The sequence below is a fragment of the Saccostrea echinata genome, unplaced genomic scaffold, assembly GCF_033153115.1.
Source record: "Saccostrea echinata isolate AGI-Se365-2 ecotype Australia unplaced genomic scaffold, CSIRO_AGI_Sech_v1 ptg000064l, whole genome shotgun sequence".
NCBI classification, from domain to species: domain Eukaryota; kingdom Metazoa; phylum Mollusca; class Bivalvia; order Ostreida; family Ostreidae; genus Saccostrea; species Saccostrea echinata.
Window position 1 is genome coordinate 742,360 of NW_026889813.1, and position 14,786 is coordinate 757,145.

The 14,786-nt window shown below is 33.7% G+C and overlaps 2 protein-coding genes across 2 annotated transcripts in view; both read left to right on the plus strand.

Moving 5' to 3' along the window:
• Window positions 1–6,469, plus strand: part of LOC133175806 (tRNA wybutosine-synthesizing protein 2 homolog) — a 28,906-nt gene extending 22,437 nt beyond the window's left edge. The window contains exons 3-6 of the mRNA XM_061310921.1: window positions 1,386–1,536; window positions 3,022–3,131; window positions 5,161–5,318; window positions 5,646–6,469. Of these exons, the coding sequence (XP_061166905.1) occupies window positions 1,386–1,536; window positions 3,022–3,131; window positions 5,161–5,318; window positions 5,646–6,134 (908 nt within the window). The 3' untranslated portion in view covers window positions 6,135–6,469. The remainder of the gene's footprint in view (window positions 1–1,385; window positions 1,537–3,021; window positions 3,132–5,160; window positions 5,319–5,645) is intronic.
• Window positions 6,470–9,352: 2,883 nt separating this feature from the next.
• LOC133175791 (uncharacterized) lies at window positions 9,353–14,436 on the plus strand. The gene is made up of 5 exons (XM_061310906.1): window positions 9,353–10,007; window positions 10,268–10,665; window positions 12,584–12,635; window positions 12,915–12,961; window positions 13,070–14,436. Exons 2-5 carry the CDS (start codon window positions 10,414–10,416, stop codon window positions 13,136–13,138), a joined length of 420 nt encoding a protein of 139 aa, XP_061166890.1. The 5' UTR covers window positions 9,353–10,007; window positions 10,268–10,413; the 3' UTR covers window positions 13,139–14,436.
• Window positions 14,437–14,786: the final 350 nt, after the last annotated feature.

A 14,786-nucleotide genomic window follows, 5' to 3' on the forward strand; every position in this document is an offset into this window, starting at 1 on the left:
TAGATAGACGAATTCTGACATTTTATCCAAATAAAACATTAATTTCATTAAATAATGTGCACAGTTTGTTTTTTTCCCCTTTCTATTGCAATAAATGGATACTTGTAGGAATTCCTCCAAATCCTTTGCACTTGAGTTACAGTTGTAAAACAGGTGAAACATGCAAAAGAATAATTCTTTCTTGGAGGAAATTAAAAACTGTAAAACATATGTAATAAACAATGTGTTATGTTTCAGGGAATGGGGAAAATATATGTTATAGATGCTTGAGATTACACAACGCTAATGAAGAATACTGTACACCCGACAGTCTTAAAGTGAAACATTAGCAAATGGGTTAAAACATTGTTTTGTAATCTTGTCAAGAGAAAAAAACGTATCCGTATATTAAATTCCAGGAATCTAAATTGGCTTATATGTAATAAAAGTGGAAACTCTAGCTGTCCAATTATGCTTGTTTATCGAGCTTCTACAGGGTTGTATGAAACGAGGCAGATGACCCTTCCATTTCTGAGATAATGGTTTCCCATTGTTTCTCTTTTCACATCCTAATAAGTCTCCTTTGGGGCACTGGTTCGCTGTAATGTTTGGTACATTACCGCTGATTTCACTGTCCAGCAGCTCTCAGCTCATGACTGATTGCATTCTACGGCTCATAATTAAGGTGACATCCCTAATTCTGTCATCCATTGCATTGATCAACAGCCTCTTTAAGATCTTGATGAGGGTATTAAAAAGTAATTTTTCCAGGCCCAGCTTAAAATAAGAAGGCATATTTTAATTATAGATACAAATGTAGAATAGTGACATTGAAAGCTAAAAGCTCCAAGGAATATTTTGGAAATTTGTCACTATTCACCTCGGATTTAATGTAAGAGAAGAATTAATAATGTCCCTCAGTCATTTGTTTATTTTAGTTACGTGTAATCTTTGATTGATAGAATAATTTGATGAGTCACACGTTTTAAAAAAATCATTTATGGATTTTATTTTAACAGTCTACATTTTCTGTTAGGAAATGTTACATGACTGTATACCGGTATTTCCGGTACAAGATTTAGCACTGGTATATTTCAAAATAATACATAACTAAATCAGTACTAATGCAACGCTAATTTCGATATTCGAATGTTGAACCTCCATCCTCTCATCAGGTCATACCTCGGACAATAAGTCGTCTTCATGTTTCTTTTTCTGATCAGCAACTTTGTTATTCTTATGAAAAAATAGTCTGACCATGCGCGATAATTTGTTGCATCATGGGAAATCTTTTATATAGTTTTGCATCAGGGGAAATCTATATAACATGGGGTTAATACCGGTATAACAAAAAGAAGACGTCAAGAGTTTTAAAAAAATGGTATTGATATATAATTCTATTTCAGGTAACGAAATCTGGCACTTGATCGCAAAAATTCTATCTTGCAAGAAATTGGCACTAAAAGGAAGTGTTGTTTCCAATGGATACCGTACCCCATGTGTGTCCCTTCTCTTGGGAGAAAACGGATATGTGGAGCACGTCGATAATGGAATCAGGTCAGTGCTTAACTACAATATAATTGTTATAATCTAATATTGTTTCTCAACTGTTTTGCAGAATAGTACTAATTACAATCTACAGTACATATGTTCATTACAAGACAATTTTGTTAGGACAGTGTTGTTTACTAAAGGGAATTTACTAAACAATATAACTTGTGACAGTACAGTCATATTGGTACTGGCGGCAATATATACCTCCCTCACTGCGCATACTGTCGTCCATTATTTCATATTGACACCGGCGACAATATGTGCCAAAGTGAACTTTTCTTCTCCATCCAGAATGGGTGACAAAATTTACTTATCATATTGGCACATATCGTGCTCGTCAACGAATTATGCTGCAAAATATTTGCATATTTTGTTGCCAAAAGTATTGTTTGCAAAGTATTTTTACTGGGGTCAAAGAGAGTGACAGCGTAACTTGTATCTTAAAGATATTTTATTCCAACTGCTTTATAAGAGATAAAAATGACAATTGTGTGTTAAAAAGATGATTTTTTTTATTTTAGTGAATTTGCAATCTCATGACAACTAAAGATGTAAGTGTAATTTTCGATTTAAAGGACAAGATAGGCTAAGACCCCTTTTTGGCCCCTGGTTTGGGATATCTTTTAGAATGACGCAACAGTTTATCAATGAAAACCTGTTGTCACCCCTGTCGAAAAATGAGTACCGGTTCTAAGTTAATGGATACAGAGAGGTCACAGGAAGGCCAGGAAATATGTCAATTTCCGAATTTTCTTATTTTTATGCAAATTTTCATCGATTTTACAGCACATTTTGTTTCAGAAAACAAAGAGCACAAGCTTGCCTATCTACCAAATTTATATATTTCATACACTAGTATCAGATGCATCTTGTGTATGAATATCTCAGATAGAAAAGCTTGTGCTCTGTGTTTCCCCGAAGTGAAAAGAATCTTAAATTTGACGAAATTCCACCACAATTTAGGAAATTCGAAAAATGTCCCACTTCCACACCCTTTTATGGCCTCCTTGTAATCTTTGAATCAAAATTAGTGTTGATTTTAAAACAAGCATCATTTTAAGTTCTTATAAACAAACTATCACAGTTTTAACTGTGTTCTGATTTTTACATCAAATAAGGGGTCAAATTCGGCCGTTACCCTACATTGTCCTTCATCATTGCGCTTCATGAATATATAGCTATTCAACGTAACAATTCTGTATGATTTGCAAACCAATTACGTTCACAAAACTAAAAAAGTACATGCCCCCAAATATGGGGCAACAATATGTGTGGTGAGGGGTACATATTGTCTTCAGCGACAATATGTATATATATAATTTTTCTGCCGGCGACAATATGTGTCGATGGACGGCGATAAGTGCAGTGAGGTTACAGGTATAGGTGCATAATATTGTCGCCGACGACAAAATATACAGGACGAGAATATGACATGTACTTTTGCATACCTTTCTGTCTTTCTCTTAGTATTAGGACGTTTTTTAACAGGTACACATATGATGTCACGAAATGTATGTTCTCATCTGGAAATGTGACCGAAAAAATTCGCATTGCCAGTTTTTGCTGTGAAGGAGAAACTGTTGTAGATTTATATGCAGGTCAGTAACGGATGAAGCCACAATTGTAAGTGCAATGTTTCATCAAGCAAATTAGTGTAATTGTGTGTATATTCCGCCTTTCAAAATAATGGTTCGACTTTCCTTTCTTGCTGCAAATTCCCACCTCCTCATTAGGAACTTGTCGCCCGTTTGCTGGTAATTTGAAATCATCGTAATTAAAAGCTCATTGCCCTCTTCAGTTTTACTATAGCTTGAAGCTACGACGATGAAGTAGGTACCAGATTATTGAATTCAAGTTGTATTAGAAAAAAAAATCCCTTTGCATTTGTCTTATTATCGTCTAATTTGTTGAGATGTAAACATGTACTATCATCATTCATTGGTGTAAAATAGTCATCTCAAGCTTTCGTCTAAAAGTTATTTTCTTCACAAAATTCTATAAATAATAAGATGAAGTGGAAGGTAGTCAAAGGATGTTTTTAAAGGTAATCATAGAAACTGCAATACTTCTAATCAAACATCTGAAATTATGCTTGTTGTAAAGTTGTAAAGTTTAAATAATGGCATATGTAAAGGTCATGTGAATGTGAAGTCTTGCATTGTTTGTTCTCTGAAGTACTCTGTAGTTGTTTCCTGAATTAAAGTGTTTTTTTTTAAAGCTGTTAATGTAAAAACAGTGATCAATCTCAAAAACCCAATAAACAAAACGAAGGCAAAAAAACCCCCACTCTCCTGGAAACACCAGAGGTGGGATCAAGTGCCTAGGGGGATTAAGCATCCCCTATTGACTGGTCACATCCACGGTGAGTCCTATGTTTTAAGGTATGAAGCATGTCAGACAAAATACGATCCAACTATAGGTTGTATTTACAAGGAAGGTTATTATAACGACCATAGGATTTGCAAAAACCTGACTTTGAACAGGGTTGTTGAAATCTTTGGAACATCAACTTTTTTCAGTAGCTTGCTTCGGTTTAAAAATTGATCGTACTCGGAGCATTTTCTAACGCATCGAATCATTTGGGAGACATAAACACCATATGCAGGTGATGCTGGAATATTACTACATGGGTTGTTGACGATGGAAAAGCTGAAGTCATCCCCTTTGTCATACAGTTTAGTTATTAGTTGTCACTTATCGTCTTTAGTCAGTGAAATATCCAAATATGAAATGTAAAAGGTGAAAGATAACGAACAGTGATCGATCAAAAAAAAAAAATCTACAAACAATACAAATCTATGAACGAACGGGGCAACACGAATGACAAAACACGAACCCCCGGAAATTTCAGAGTTAGGATCAGGTGCCTCTTGACAGGTCACACCTGCCATGCGCCCTATGTATTATTTACATTGAAGGAAATTTTCATAGATGTGCTGATGTGGCAGACTCTATGGTGTCTTTTATTTCGAGTTCATTGGGATATATCGAATCATCATATGAATGAAAGTAACTATTGCTTATTGATAAAATGTCGTCGAGTATATCTAAATGTTGAGTTGTGGGCCATAGCAAGAGTTTTCTCTTCTAGTGTAGAAGTGTTTGAATAAATTTTGCTTCGTAAGAATATAAAAACAGGTCGGCTAATAAAGGAGCACAATTAGTTCCCAGCGTAATTCAAACAGATTGTTGAAAGACCTGATCTTTGAACTTTAAACCTTTAAATTGTACTATTTTGTCACCTTCTTTGTCACATGTTTGTTTATAGTGGATGAAAATAGATACTGATTCAGATTAATTATATCCCTTTAATTTTAAATGTTATACTTCCTTAATTTTATTGTTGATTTCAATATTAGTAGACAATTTTTGCCTTACTATATCTCATTTATTGCTTCTGTGACAAAAATATTTAAAATGAATTAGATAAGAATAACTTGGAAGCTTTACTGTGTTACAATGATTGATTTGTATTAACAAGAACATTACGTATTTCAATGATCTTCCTATTTCGTATACGTTTACTATATTAATTTTTTTTTTCACATGTTTTCTATATTATATTTCTTTCACACTTTATTTACTTGAATATTTTTAAATATGTGCACACTTTTACTTTTATAACAGGTATTGGATATTTCACTTTGCCCTACTTAGTTCACAGCAAAGCCCGCTTTGTTCATGCTTGTGAATGGAACCCGGATGCTGCGGAGGCGTTGAAGAGAAATCTTAGTCTGAATGAAGTGGAAGATAGATGTACGATCCACTTCGGAGACAACCGAGAGGTAGTGTAACCAGACAAGTGTTTATATTTATAATGCCTGTCCATTAACATGTAACTCTCTTGATCTTGTGATGATTTCGATCGGTATTTAGTTCATCCATTTTGAAAATACGAAGTACTTTGTAATTAAAGATGCAACTCTTGTTTTGTAGAACTTTTTCCTGGAACAGATGTGATCATTTATTTTCTCCTGCTCAAACAGTTTTTTTTCTCAAAACATGACCATGACTTTCAAAATTTATATTTAGAATTAGCTTGTTCGTGATTACCACTATGGTAAACATTTTAATGAAATGTATCAATTGTATTTGGTTGTTTATTATTACAGCACTGCCCAAAAAACATTGCGGATCGGGTTAATTTGGGATTGATTCCGTCGTCAGAGCCGGGTTGGGAAGTAGCCTGTGCAGCTTTAAAGATTGGTTCGGGTGGAATTCTCCATATTCACGGCAACGTAGAGAGTCGAGAAGTGAAAATAAACTCCCCTGAAATTTGTATTGGAGAATGTTCAAAAGGCAAAACTGTTCATGACTTTAAAGACCTAGATCAAAACTTTCCTGATACAGAATTAAATTTATGTTCATATTCAAGCAATGGTGTGCCTGATGGAACGTTTTCAGAAAAGTCATTGAAGACAGCAACAAAGAACAAATGGATGGACTGGTCTGAAGAAGTTTCCAAAAGCATTAAACATATTTTGGAAAAAATCCATTTACCACAACAATGGAGGACAAATATTTTGCACATTGAACATGTGAAGTCTTATGCCCCTCATGTGGATCATCTAGTTTTAGACCTTGAATGTAGGCCTATTTGAAAATTTTCACTGACATAAATGTATTATTATTATTATTGATGTAATTTTTCACTCAAACTAATTGCAGATGTAGTCTGACTTTAGGATTAAAGTTTCATATTTCAAAATTTAAAAATGTGTTTGCAAAATATTTTCCATAGTTGTGGCTGTTCCCTTTCCCTCTGTGATCACACACACACACACAAACCCACACAACACACACACACACAGTTTCATTTTTTAAATATTTCTAAAGACTGGACAATATTAAATTCTTTGAACAAAAACGTTTAAGTTACTGGATGTCCTACTTTGTAAACCATTGACATAAGAATAAAATAATTATATACATCGGAGATCTCAAGTTGAATCTTTTTGCGCATAAATCACGTGGCTTGTTTTTGGAATATTGAGCTATGTGCTGGGTTTCCAGAACACTGAGCCCGAGGTTGCTTAAAGGATATATTCAGAGGAATTGACATTGCAAGAAGCAAAAACATAGCGGTTATTTTCCCCTAGCACACTTTCGAACTATCCCCCCCCCCCCCCGTTTTAAATTCTCCCAGATAGTTGTATTAAAGAGCTAACACTGTCTTCTTGGAATTCGTCCCCATTTTTAAATTCGCCCTAGGGCGAAAGGGGTGAAAATTTTCCTGTATACAGTATTAATTTTCTAACTTATTTTATTTAAACCAATGATAAACTTCCGCACGCCGCCTAAAAATGTTCATCTCACATAAAGCACCTCATGACATCCTAAGGTAACAGATTTGAAGTGTTTTTATGGTATCACTTGGTGTCCTTGAAGACCAGCTGAACGTTGCCTTTTAGTGGAATTATTGAGATATTGAGTTTTTTTCTCGTTTTGGGATCCTTTCGTTGCTTTTGTTAAGAGCTCATATTGTGTTGCTTCTCAGTATTGCTTGCAATTGCAAATAAAACCCTTCACTCCAGAACCTGTTCTTCTCGATCATCTGAAAAACACACAACATTGCTCTAATCCAGAGATGGCTCTTAATGGGTTGAAAACAGATCTGCGTCATAGAGAAATTAATTGGGGATTTTTTAGAGCCTATTAGACGTAGTATTCACTTTTCACTTTTACGAGCTACTGTTCAAATTTGTGGTGATTTTGTGCAATGGATATTACAAAGGTCTGCTCTTTAGATAGATTCAGTAATGTAATTGGTTTTGCGTGTCAAATCGGTGCACAGACATGAAGTAAAATTTAGAAATTCTTTATTAAATGAGGATGGGGGAGCTTCAAACAAGCAAAAGAAAATGTTGCCAAAATAAAATGGTTTTGATTAGAATTAATCTTGTTTAATTCATGTAAATAAAAATAAAATGTGAATAGAATTCGTATGACAAGGGTGATATCTTCCGCAGCTCTTGAAAGAATGAGGATGAATTTGAACCGTTTAGGTTCAACGCCCCCCCCCCCACCCCTTATGTAATAAATGAACTGTGAATGTGACATGAATGAGGTCGGTAAAAAGAATTAAGTTCAAATGTGATACCGTTTGTTATTTTAAAACAACTGACACAAAATTAGAAACGTGTCACAAGAAAGAGGTGTCATATTGGAGTTTTATTCAGAAGGTCATAGCTTAATTCAGAAGCATTCTTGTGACACTATAATATTGTTATGTTTGGAAATCGATAGGAAACAAACGTTTTGGTCTTTGAATACCCTTTAAAAGCGAATTCAAAAACAAACTAGTTCTAATTGTATCGGAGACCGTTACAGATGTTCTCCAAACGCCTCCCCCCCCACTTACTTTGGTTAAGTAAAACCTTAATCTTTGCATTATAGACTTTAATAACTTATTTTCAAAAGTATTCTGAAGAAATAGCAATGCAAATATAGCACAGTGAGCTTAAGCAAACCAGATTTAAGTACACATGCAAGCACATGATTTCGAAAATTACTATATACATGTACTAAATATGATAAAAAGCCGTTATAAAAAGTTCCATTTTAAATTTCAAAGAATTTCACTGAGAACATAGAAAGTTCAACAACATCAATATTAAGCGATCAGAAATCAGCGAGCGTGCATGCATGTCCGTGTATTTATTTCTGATGATTGAATAATGTAGTAACTTGTATTATTTATACGTACTCTAAATTTCATCTTTCAGTAACATCATTGAGAACGTTATAAATACTAAGAACCTTAGCCAATCAGATTTCAGCACACGTCCTTGCGCGTATTTTCTAGATTTCTCACATATATATATATTCTTATAGTGCCTTATACGCCAATGTCTTAAACTTCAAAGAATTATATTCAGTAGTAAGAGCGATACAATCTATAAAGTATTAGTGAATCAGATTTGAGCACACATGCATGCATGTCCTTGCATTCAATTTTGATAGTTGTATAATGTAGGAACCCATTACACCTAATCTGTACTGTTTTGTTGAAACCTAAAGGAGTTTGGGGAGTATAATTATGAATCATGCTTTCAATGTACGAGATTGAAATACCATGATTCCATTTATTACCAAAAAACAAACAAACAAACAAAAAGATATTTTAAGTTTCATCTTCACTTATTTAATACTTTCTAACATATGATGCCAGATTCTGTAAACTTTATGTTCATTATACATGTTTTGCAAGAATTGATAGTTCTGATATTTAAGCGTTTATATTTGATGAATTTAACAATATCATTCTATGATAATTTTTAAAAAATGACAGTAAAATTCACGAAATTTTAGCTTCAAAATCTTGATAGAGATCCGTGCTCTTCTCGAAGATTTAAGATGTGGGCGTTAAATGCATATATATGTGCCCAGACCAATTTAATTCAATAAAGATGTAAATGTCTAGATATATGAGGGATAAAAAAAAATTACTTTCTCACAATTGAAGAAAAGTTTGATCCCTTTCATAGCGTCAGGGTATTGTAAATGGTCTTTATCATTTGTTGGTTAACAAAACAAAGTATTAGTGCATGCATTTTTGACAGTCCTTGTTTTATTGCATTTAAACACCCATTTTTATGCGGTCTGTGACACTCAAGACAAATTATTGACAATCATTATAATGCCTAGTCTGTTCTTTAAAGGTAAGCGTCTTAAATTCGCTATTAAATATTCTAATGAATTTGAAATCTTAATTCTTTTCTCTTAATATTTTAAAAGCATATTAAAATTGTACAAAATATCACTCTGTACAAAAATAAAAAAAAATTTTTAAAAAGTTTTCCCTTGATGATCCCTGCACTTAGAAAATTTATTTACTCTAGAAGAAATCGATCGATTGATGTAATTCTATTTTGAGATAGATAGACTCAATTAATTTTACCGGAGTACACTTCTTTTCTTATGAAAGCTATTAGAATGACATTGATTATAAGATATTCTAAATGAAAGTTCCTTATCGTGGATACATGGACAGTTCATAAGCTCAGAGTATTGAGTATATATAAACCCTAAACAATTCCAGAGAATTGAAACCTAGCAAAGACACGTGTCTCCTTAAAGTCTCTTTTATGTTCCTAGGGAACTGAGATGTGATATTTTGCGAAATGATTTATTTATTTGATTAGGCGTTTCATAACCACCCGAATTAAGGAAAGTTTTGGAGACGTTTGATGGTTGCATTCAAATCGATTCTTTGTTCCCCTGGACGGCGAGGTGGTGTTCTGATGAACATTCTCTTAATCCCTATCAAATATTTGAACTTTAAGTTGAGAAGAAATGTATATTATCACGGCCACTCTGTGTTTTTAAAATACTTTACATAGATTTAATATGAACTACCCTATTACATCTCCATGCATATTCAATGTAAACTGTTACCAAACTTGACGCTGAGTGAGGTGGAACGAACTTTAGAAAAAATATATAATCCAATTTTTATTGAATGGAGAGATGTGGTAAGTAATTATGATTTCCTTACATCAATATTTACTACAGAGTATATTCTATTGACTTGTACTTGTTCATTTCAGAGGACATGGTGATTATTTGATGTAATTTGTTGACGAATCAAAATTGTACAAATACACTTTAAAGAGTTTTAAATTTCATGGTACTTGCAAATGTCGAGATTAGTTTTTATTTATTTTATGCTCTTTTGACACTTGAATCAAAATCTGGATATAGTTGACTTTAAATAATTCTACACGTATTTCAGGTGGATTTTTTCTGTGAGGTTTAAGGATGAACGTGCTTTAGGGAGGATAGCCAACTGACCCCAGTGAGGGACTCCGTCAAAATCCCCCCCCCCAAAGGAAAAAAACTTGGAGGATGTGATTTTCCTTGCTGTACATATATTGCGTCATGTTTACTTTTATGAACCCGGTAGCAAACTATGTTAGAGAAATTCGGGTACCCTGTAAACTCGAACCAATCGAACGAGCGTCAACAACACTGCCGTTCGTGTTCGATTCTCAATCGAGTTCCCGAACTCAGTCACCTTACTCCCGTAGAGCGACACCATCCTTAGTGTATCCTTTCGTAAGACGTGACATTCCCCCTGTGAAACGACAACTTCATCGGGAAATCTTATACTTCTTTGGACGCAATAAAGAGGTAAAATATATTTTTTATATTGCACATAACCTACAAAAAGGAGCTCAGGAGACTTAAAAAAACTTTACAATATGACATATTTCTTCTTTAAAAATTGCAGCTGACCTATAAAAGAAACCGATATAGTTTACGTCTTTCGAGCAGTAAATCACAGAAAAGAGTGATGTCTTTTTTACTCCTTCAGAATAGTTTATCTTTGTCAAAAGAAAGAAAATTGGCTCTGAGGGAAATTGCACTCTATAACTATTACACAGAGTAAGATCCCCCCCCCCCCCCGGAAAATCGAATCTGATGTTGGATTTCCGTAGGGGAAATCCTATTCTAGAGTCATTTTCTGTGGGGGGGATCCTACTCTAGAGTATATTTTACGTATTTTACGGGGGATCCTACTTAATGGCCTATTTTCCGGTGGAAAAATTTTATAGGGGAAAGCCTACTCTACAAGACCGGTCCGAAATTCAGACCGGAGTGGAAAAATGGATATCAAATTGAAAATTACGTTTTCGATTTAATAAGGTATGTCACCCCTGACATGAGTTGTATCACGTATTTTTTGAGAAGTATATTTTGGATAACTACCTATATAGCATGACTCAAAATTGAAAAGAAAACTGGGGGTCAGTGTGCATCTTACTGAACAACAATACAATGTACAAGTAACTTGACCTTTTTTGCACCTAAATTGTAACTTTTAGGTTAATCACTTAATCTTTATCATATTTATCAGATATAATCATGGCAATATATATAATCTTATTTTATGTAAAATAGTTTGAATAATATTTATTATTTTAAAATTATTTCAAATTAATGCGTGTTAATTATTATGTGACCTCTTCGCATTAAAAAAAAAATCATATTTGGGGTATTGAAAATCTAGATAGGCAAAAAAATATTTTCTTGTATCAAGCTTTTTAAGACTTAGTGATGATCGGTTGGAAGTATCGTGTAGTTTTAAATAATGAAGAAAAAGTTGGGGCCAGTGATGTAAATTTTGAGATACTGGTCAAAATATGCGATTTTCAAGGAAAAAAAACAATGTAAATTTTATGTCGACTTCAATATATCTTCATTTCTTGGCAAAGTCTGTTGAGTGAATGTGTAAAATTTGTTCTCAAGATGTTAACTGAAACCTATATTTAATATTCCTATCATATACATGTAACAATGAAAACATATTCTCAGAGTAAAAGTACATGTATGTAGGACTAAAGTTCCAAGATATTTATTAAAATTTTTACAAATGTATAGATTTGAAAAAAAAAACCATCTAAATATGCTTCCACCACAAAAAATAGTCCCCAAAATCTTGTTTCTTTATAATTTTGTGAGCAGTTTTTAAATTGAATATTGTAGAATTTGCATTGTTTAATTCAAATATGTTATAAAAAATTGAATTTATTAAATAGTTTCCAAGTTAGAGGTTCTGACTAATTTTTTCTCAAAAGCTGACGAGTGACATATCTTTATTTTATTGATACACAATACTATACAATTTGTTGACTCAGTAAGTTTTCGAATGACCATATAAGTGGATCTAATTTTACGGAAGGTTCTCATATACATGTACAATTTTACAGAAGGTGGTCTTATACACACATCAAACTTAATTTACTGACATAAGAAAAAGAAATGAGGAATCACATATCAAATATTTTGAATACATAATATGATAAATATAGAGTATATACATACTTAAATCTATATCATATGTCATATCAGCCCTCGAGTCCTATTCCAACCCCTTGGGCTTAAATTCAAGCTGATATAGGTCTGCTTGTACTGACATGCTGTGGCATCGATCGATCCTCACAACATCAAGGGTTCCGAGTCCAATTAGTCTCATGACCATGTGAACTCATGCAGGACCCTTGATGTTGTGAGGATTTTAGTATGTAATTTTCTTTATCTATTGTAGTTCTCCAGTAACAGGGATGCGGTCAAATATTATAAAGAATCACATTCTTTAGGTGAGGTCTACACTTCATACAATCTCTTTAGATTAGTTATTTTACTAAAATATTCAATAAAGAGGTCCTTTAAATGTTTCCACGATTACCACAAATACATTAAGCCCTATCACCAGCCAGTTTAGCATCGTTAATGATTTTGTATAATTTGGAGAGAGAGGAAAAAAACACGTAATCTTCATACGCATGCAAAAAGTAAATATGTGTCTAAAAAATTTATATCAAAACTAATCGTAGAACTTTCAGGACCTTACTTAGGTTATCTTTCTTTTCTCGTAGGAATTTCTGTGAATCTAGACGACGAAGCCTCACGTCAACTCTACAAGGTACATGCATATATCACTGCCAATCTAATGCACGTTTATAATTAACGGAAATTGGTATTCGATTCTTCTACTTAGCACGTCTTTACGTTTACATTTTTTCTGTTTCAGTCTTCCAAACACTGTCCTCGACATCGAATTTTATCAAAACATCGCAAGATTGAAAGAACAAACAATTGATGAAGTACATGTAATTAGACTAGTTCATACTTGCAGAAATCAACGTCTTCAAGCTGTTGTTTTATTGTACATATATATTTTTTTCTCAGAAGTATACTACTAATAGTGAACATTTTGTTTTATTCGGAATTGATGAAATAACATGTTATCTAATATAACAGACAAAAGAAACCTTGTTGTGCTGACGTCTCTTAATGTTCTTTTGAAAATATTTCATTCAAGTTAGAATGTATTTCACTACTGCTATTGTTTTGAAAGCTGAAGTCTGTGCTAATTTTTTTTAATGATTTATAAAACAGTTTCTTGTTGCGACCCTTCGTTTGCGCTTCACAAGGAACAAAATATCAAGGAAGCAACTTCATTATGTAATCACATTATTTCCCACAATCTGCAATTAAATGAATGTGTACACGTTACATAATGTGAAAGCAATTGTATCATACAGACTTTTACAGTTGTTGTCCCCCTGCTTGGATTGGGGGTTCGAAAGAGTATTGCATCGATACTGTAACGCTCTTTAGTTAATTTATTTATTCATTTATTTATTTGTAAGGAAAGGGACCGTCACGGTAAATTTCTTAGCCTGTACATATTGCGACAATATGAACCTACCCTCACTGTACATATTGTCGTCCACCGGTACACACTGACATTGGCAACAATATGAACCTACCCTCACTGTACATATTGTCGTCCACCGGTACACACTGACATTGGCAACAATATGAACCTACCCTCACTGTACATATTGTTCCACCGGTACACACTGACATTGGCAACAATATGAACCTACCCTCACTGTACATATTGTCGTCCACCGGTACACACTGACATCGGCAACAATATGAACCTACCCTCACTGTACATATTGTCGTCCACCGGTACATACTGGCATTGGCGAAAATATGTGCCTATCGAGTTGAGACTCTTTTTTTCTTCCTTGCAGAAGGGCGACAAAGTGTATCTTACATTATGGCACATATTGTGATCAGCGACGATAAATGCTTAGAACATTTGCAATTTTTGTCGCCAAAAGTATTGTTTGAAGAATTTTGTACTGGGGTCGGAGAGGGAGAGAGACATACATTATATTCTTGGCATTTTTTAATGAATTTATATTATCCATGTTTATTGCACCTTTCTCCCTCTTCGCAGTGCAACTTGTATTTTTAATAAACTAATATAGCATTTTATTGCAGCTGCTTCGTTAAACATGACAACTGTGTGTTAAAAACCATTGATTTTTCTTTTGCATTACTGTTCGCATAGAGTGAAGCATATATTGGTTGTTAACTCTTGAGCTGAATAAAGAAATAACAAACAATAAACGGTTGTGACAGCTTCATTAAGATGTGCTATCAGACGGAGCATTTGCATGCAATTATCACAAGGCCATATGCTTTATCAAGAATGTCTTCACCAACTGTATCATAATCTTCGCGCAGTTGCAATATGAGTGTATGATAAATGTTTATAAATACTAGTAGAATTTGTGCTGTATCCCGTTTTGCCCGGATATAAATCCTCTCCTCAATTCTGAAGAAGCCAATGACGTCATCATTTATATTGGGATATAGAATGATTGCGTTCTTCTTCAGTCAATATCATGAAATATTAAATGCTTATTATCATACTTTTGATGCAAAAA

Excerpts from the sequence above, each read along its gene's own strand:
- LOC133175791 (XM_061310906.1), top strand. The coding sequence starts at position 10,414 with ATGTTTACTTTTATGAACCCGGTAGCAAACTATGTTAGAGAAATTCGG. Across the intron at positions 10,666-12,583 it reads TCTTTGGACGCAATAAAGAG|TTCTCCAGTAACAGGGATGC; the intron begins GTAAAATATATT and ends TATCTATTGTAG. Across the intron at positions 12,636-12,914 it reads TAAAGAATCACATTCTTTAG|GAATTTCTGTGAATCTAGAC; the intron begins GTGAGGTCTACA and ends CTTTTCTCGTAG.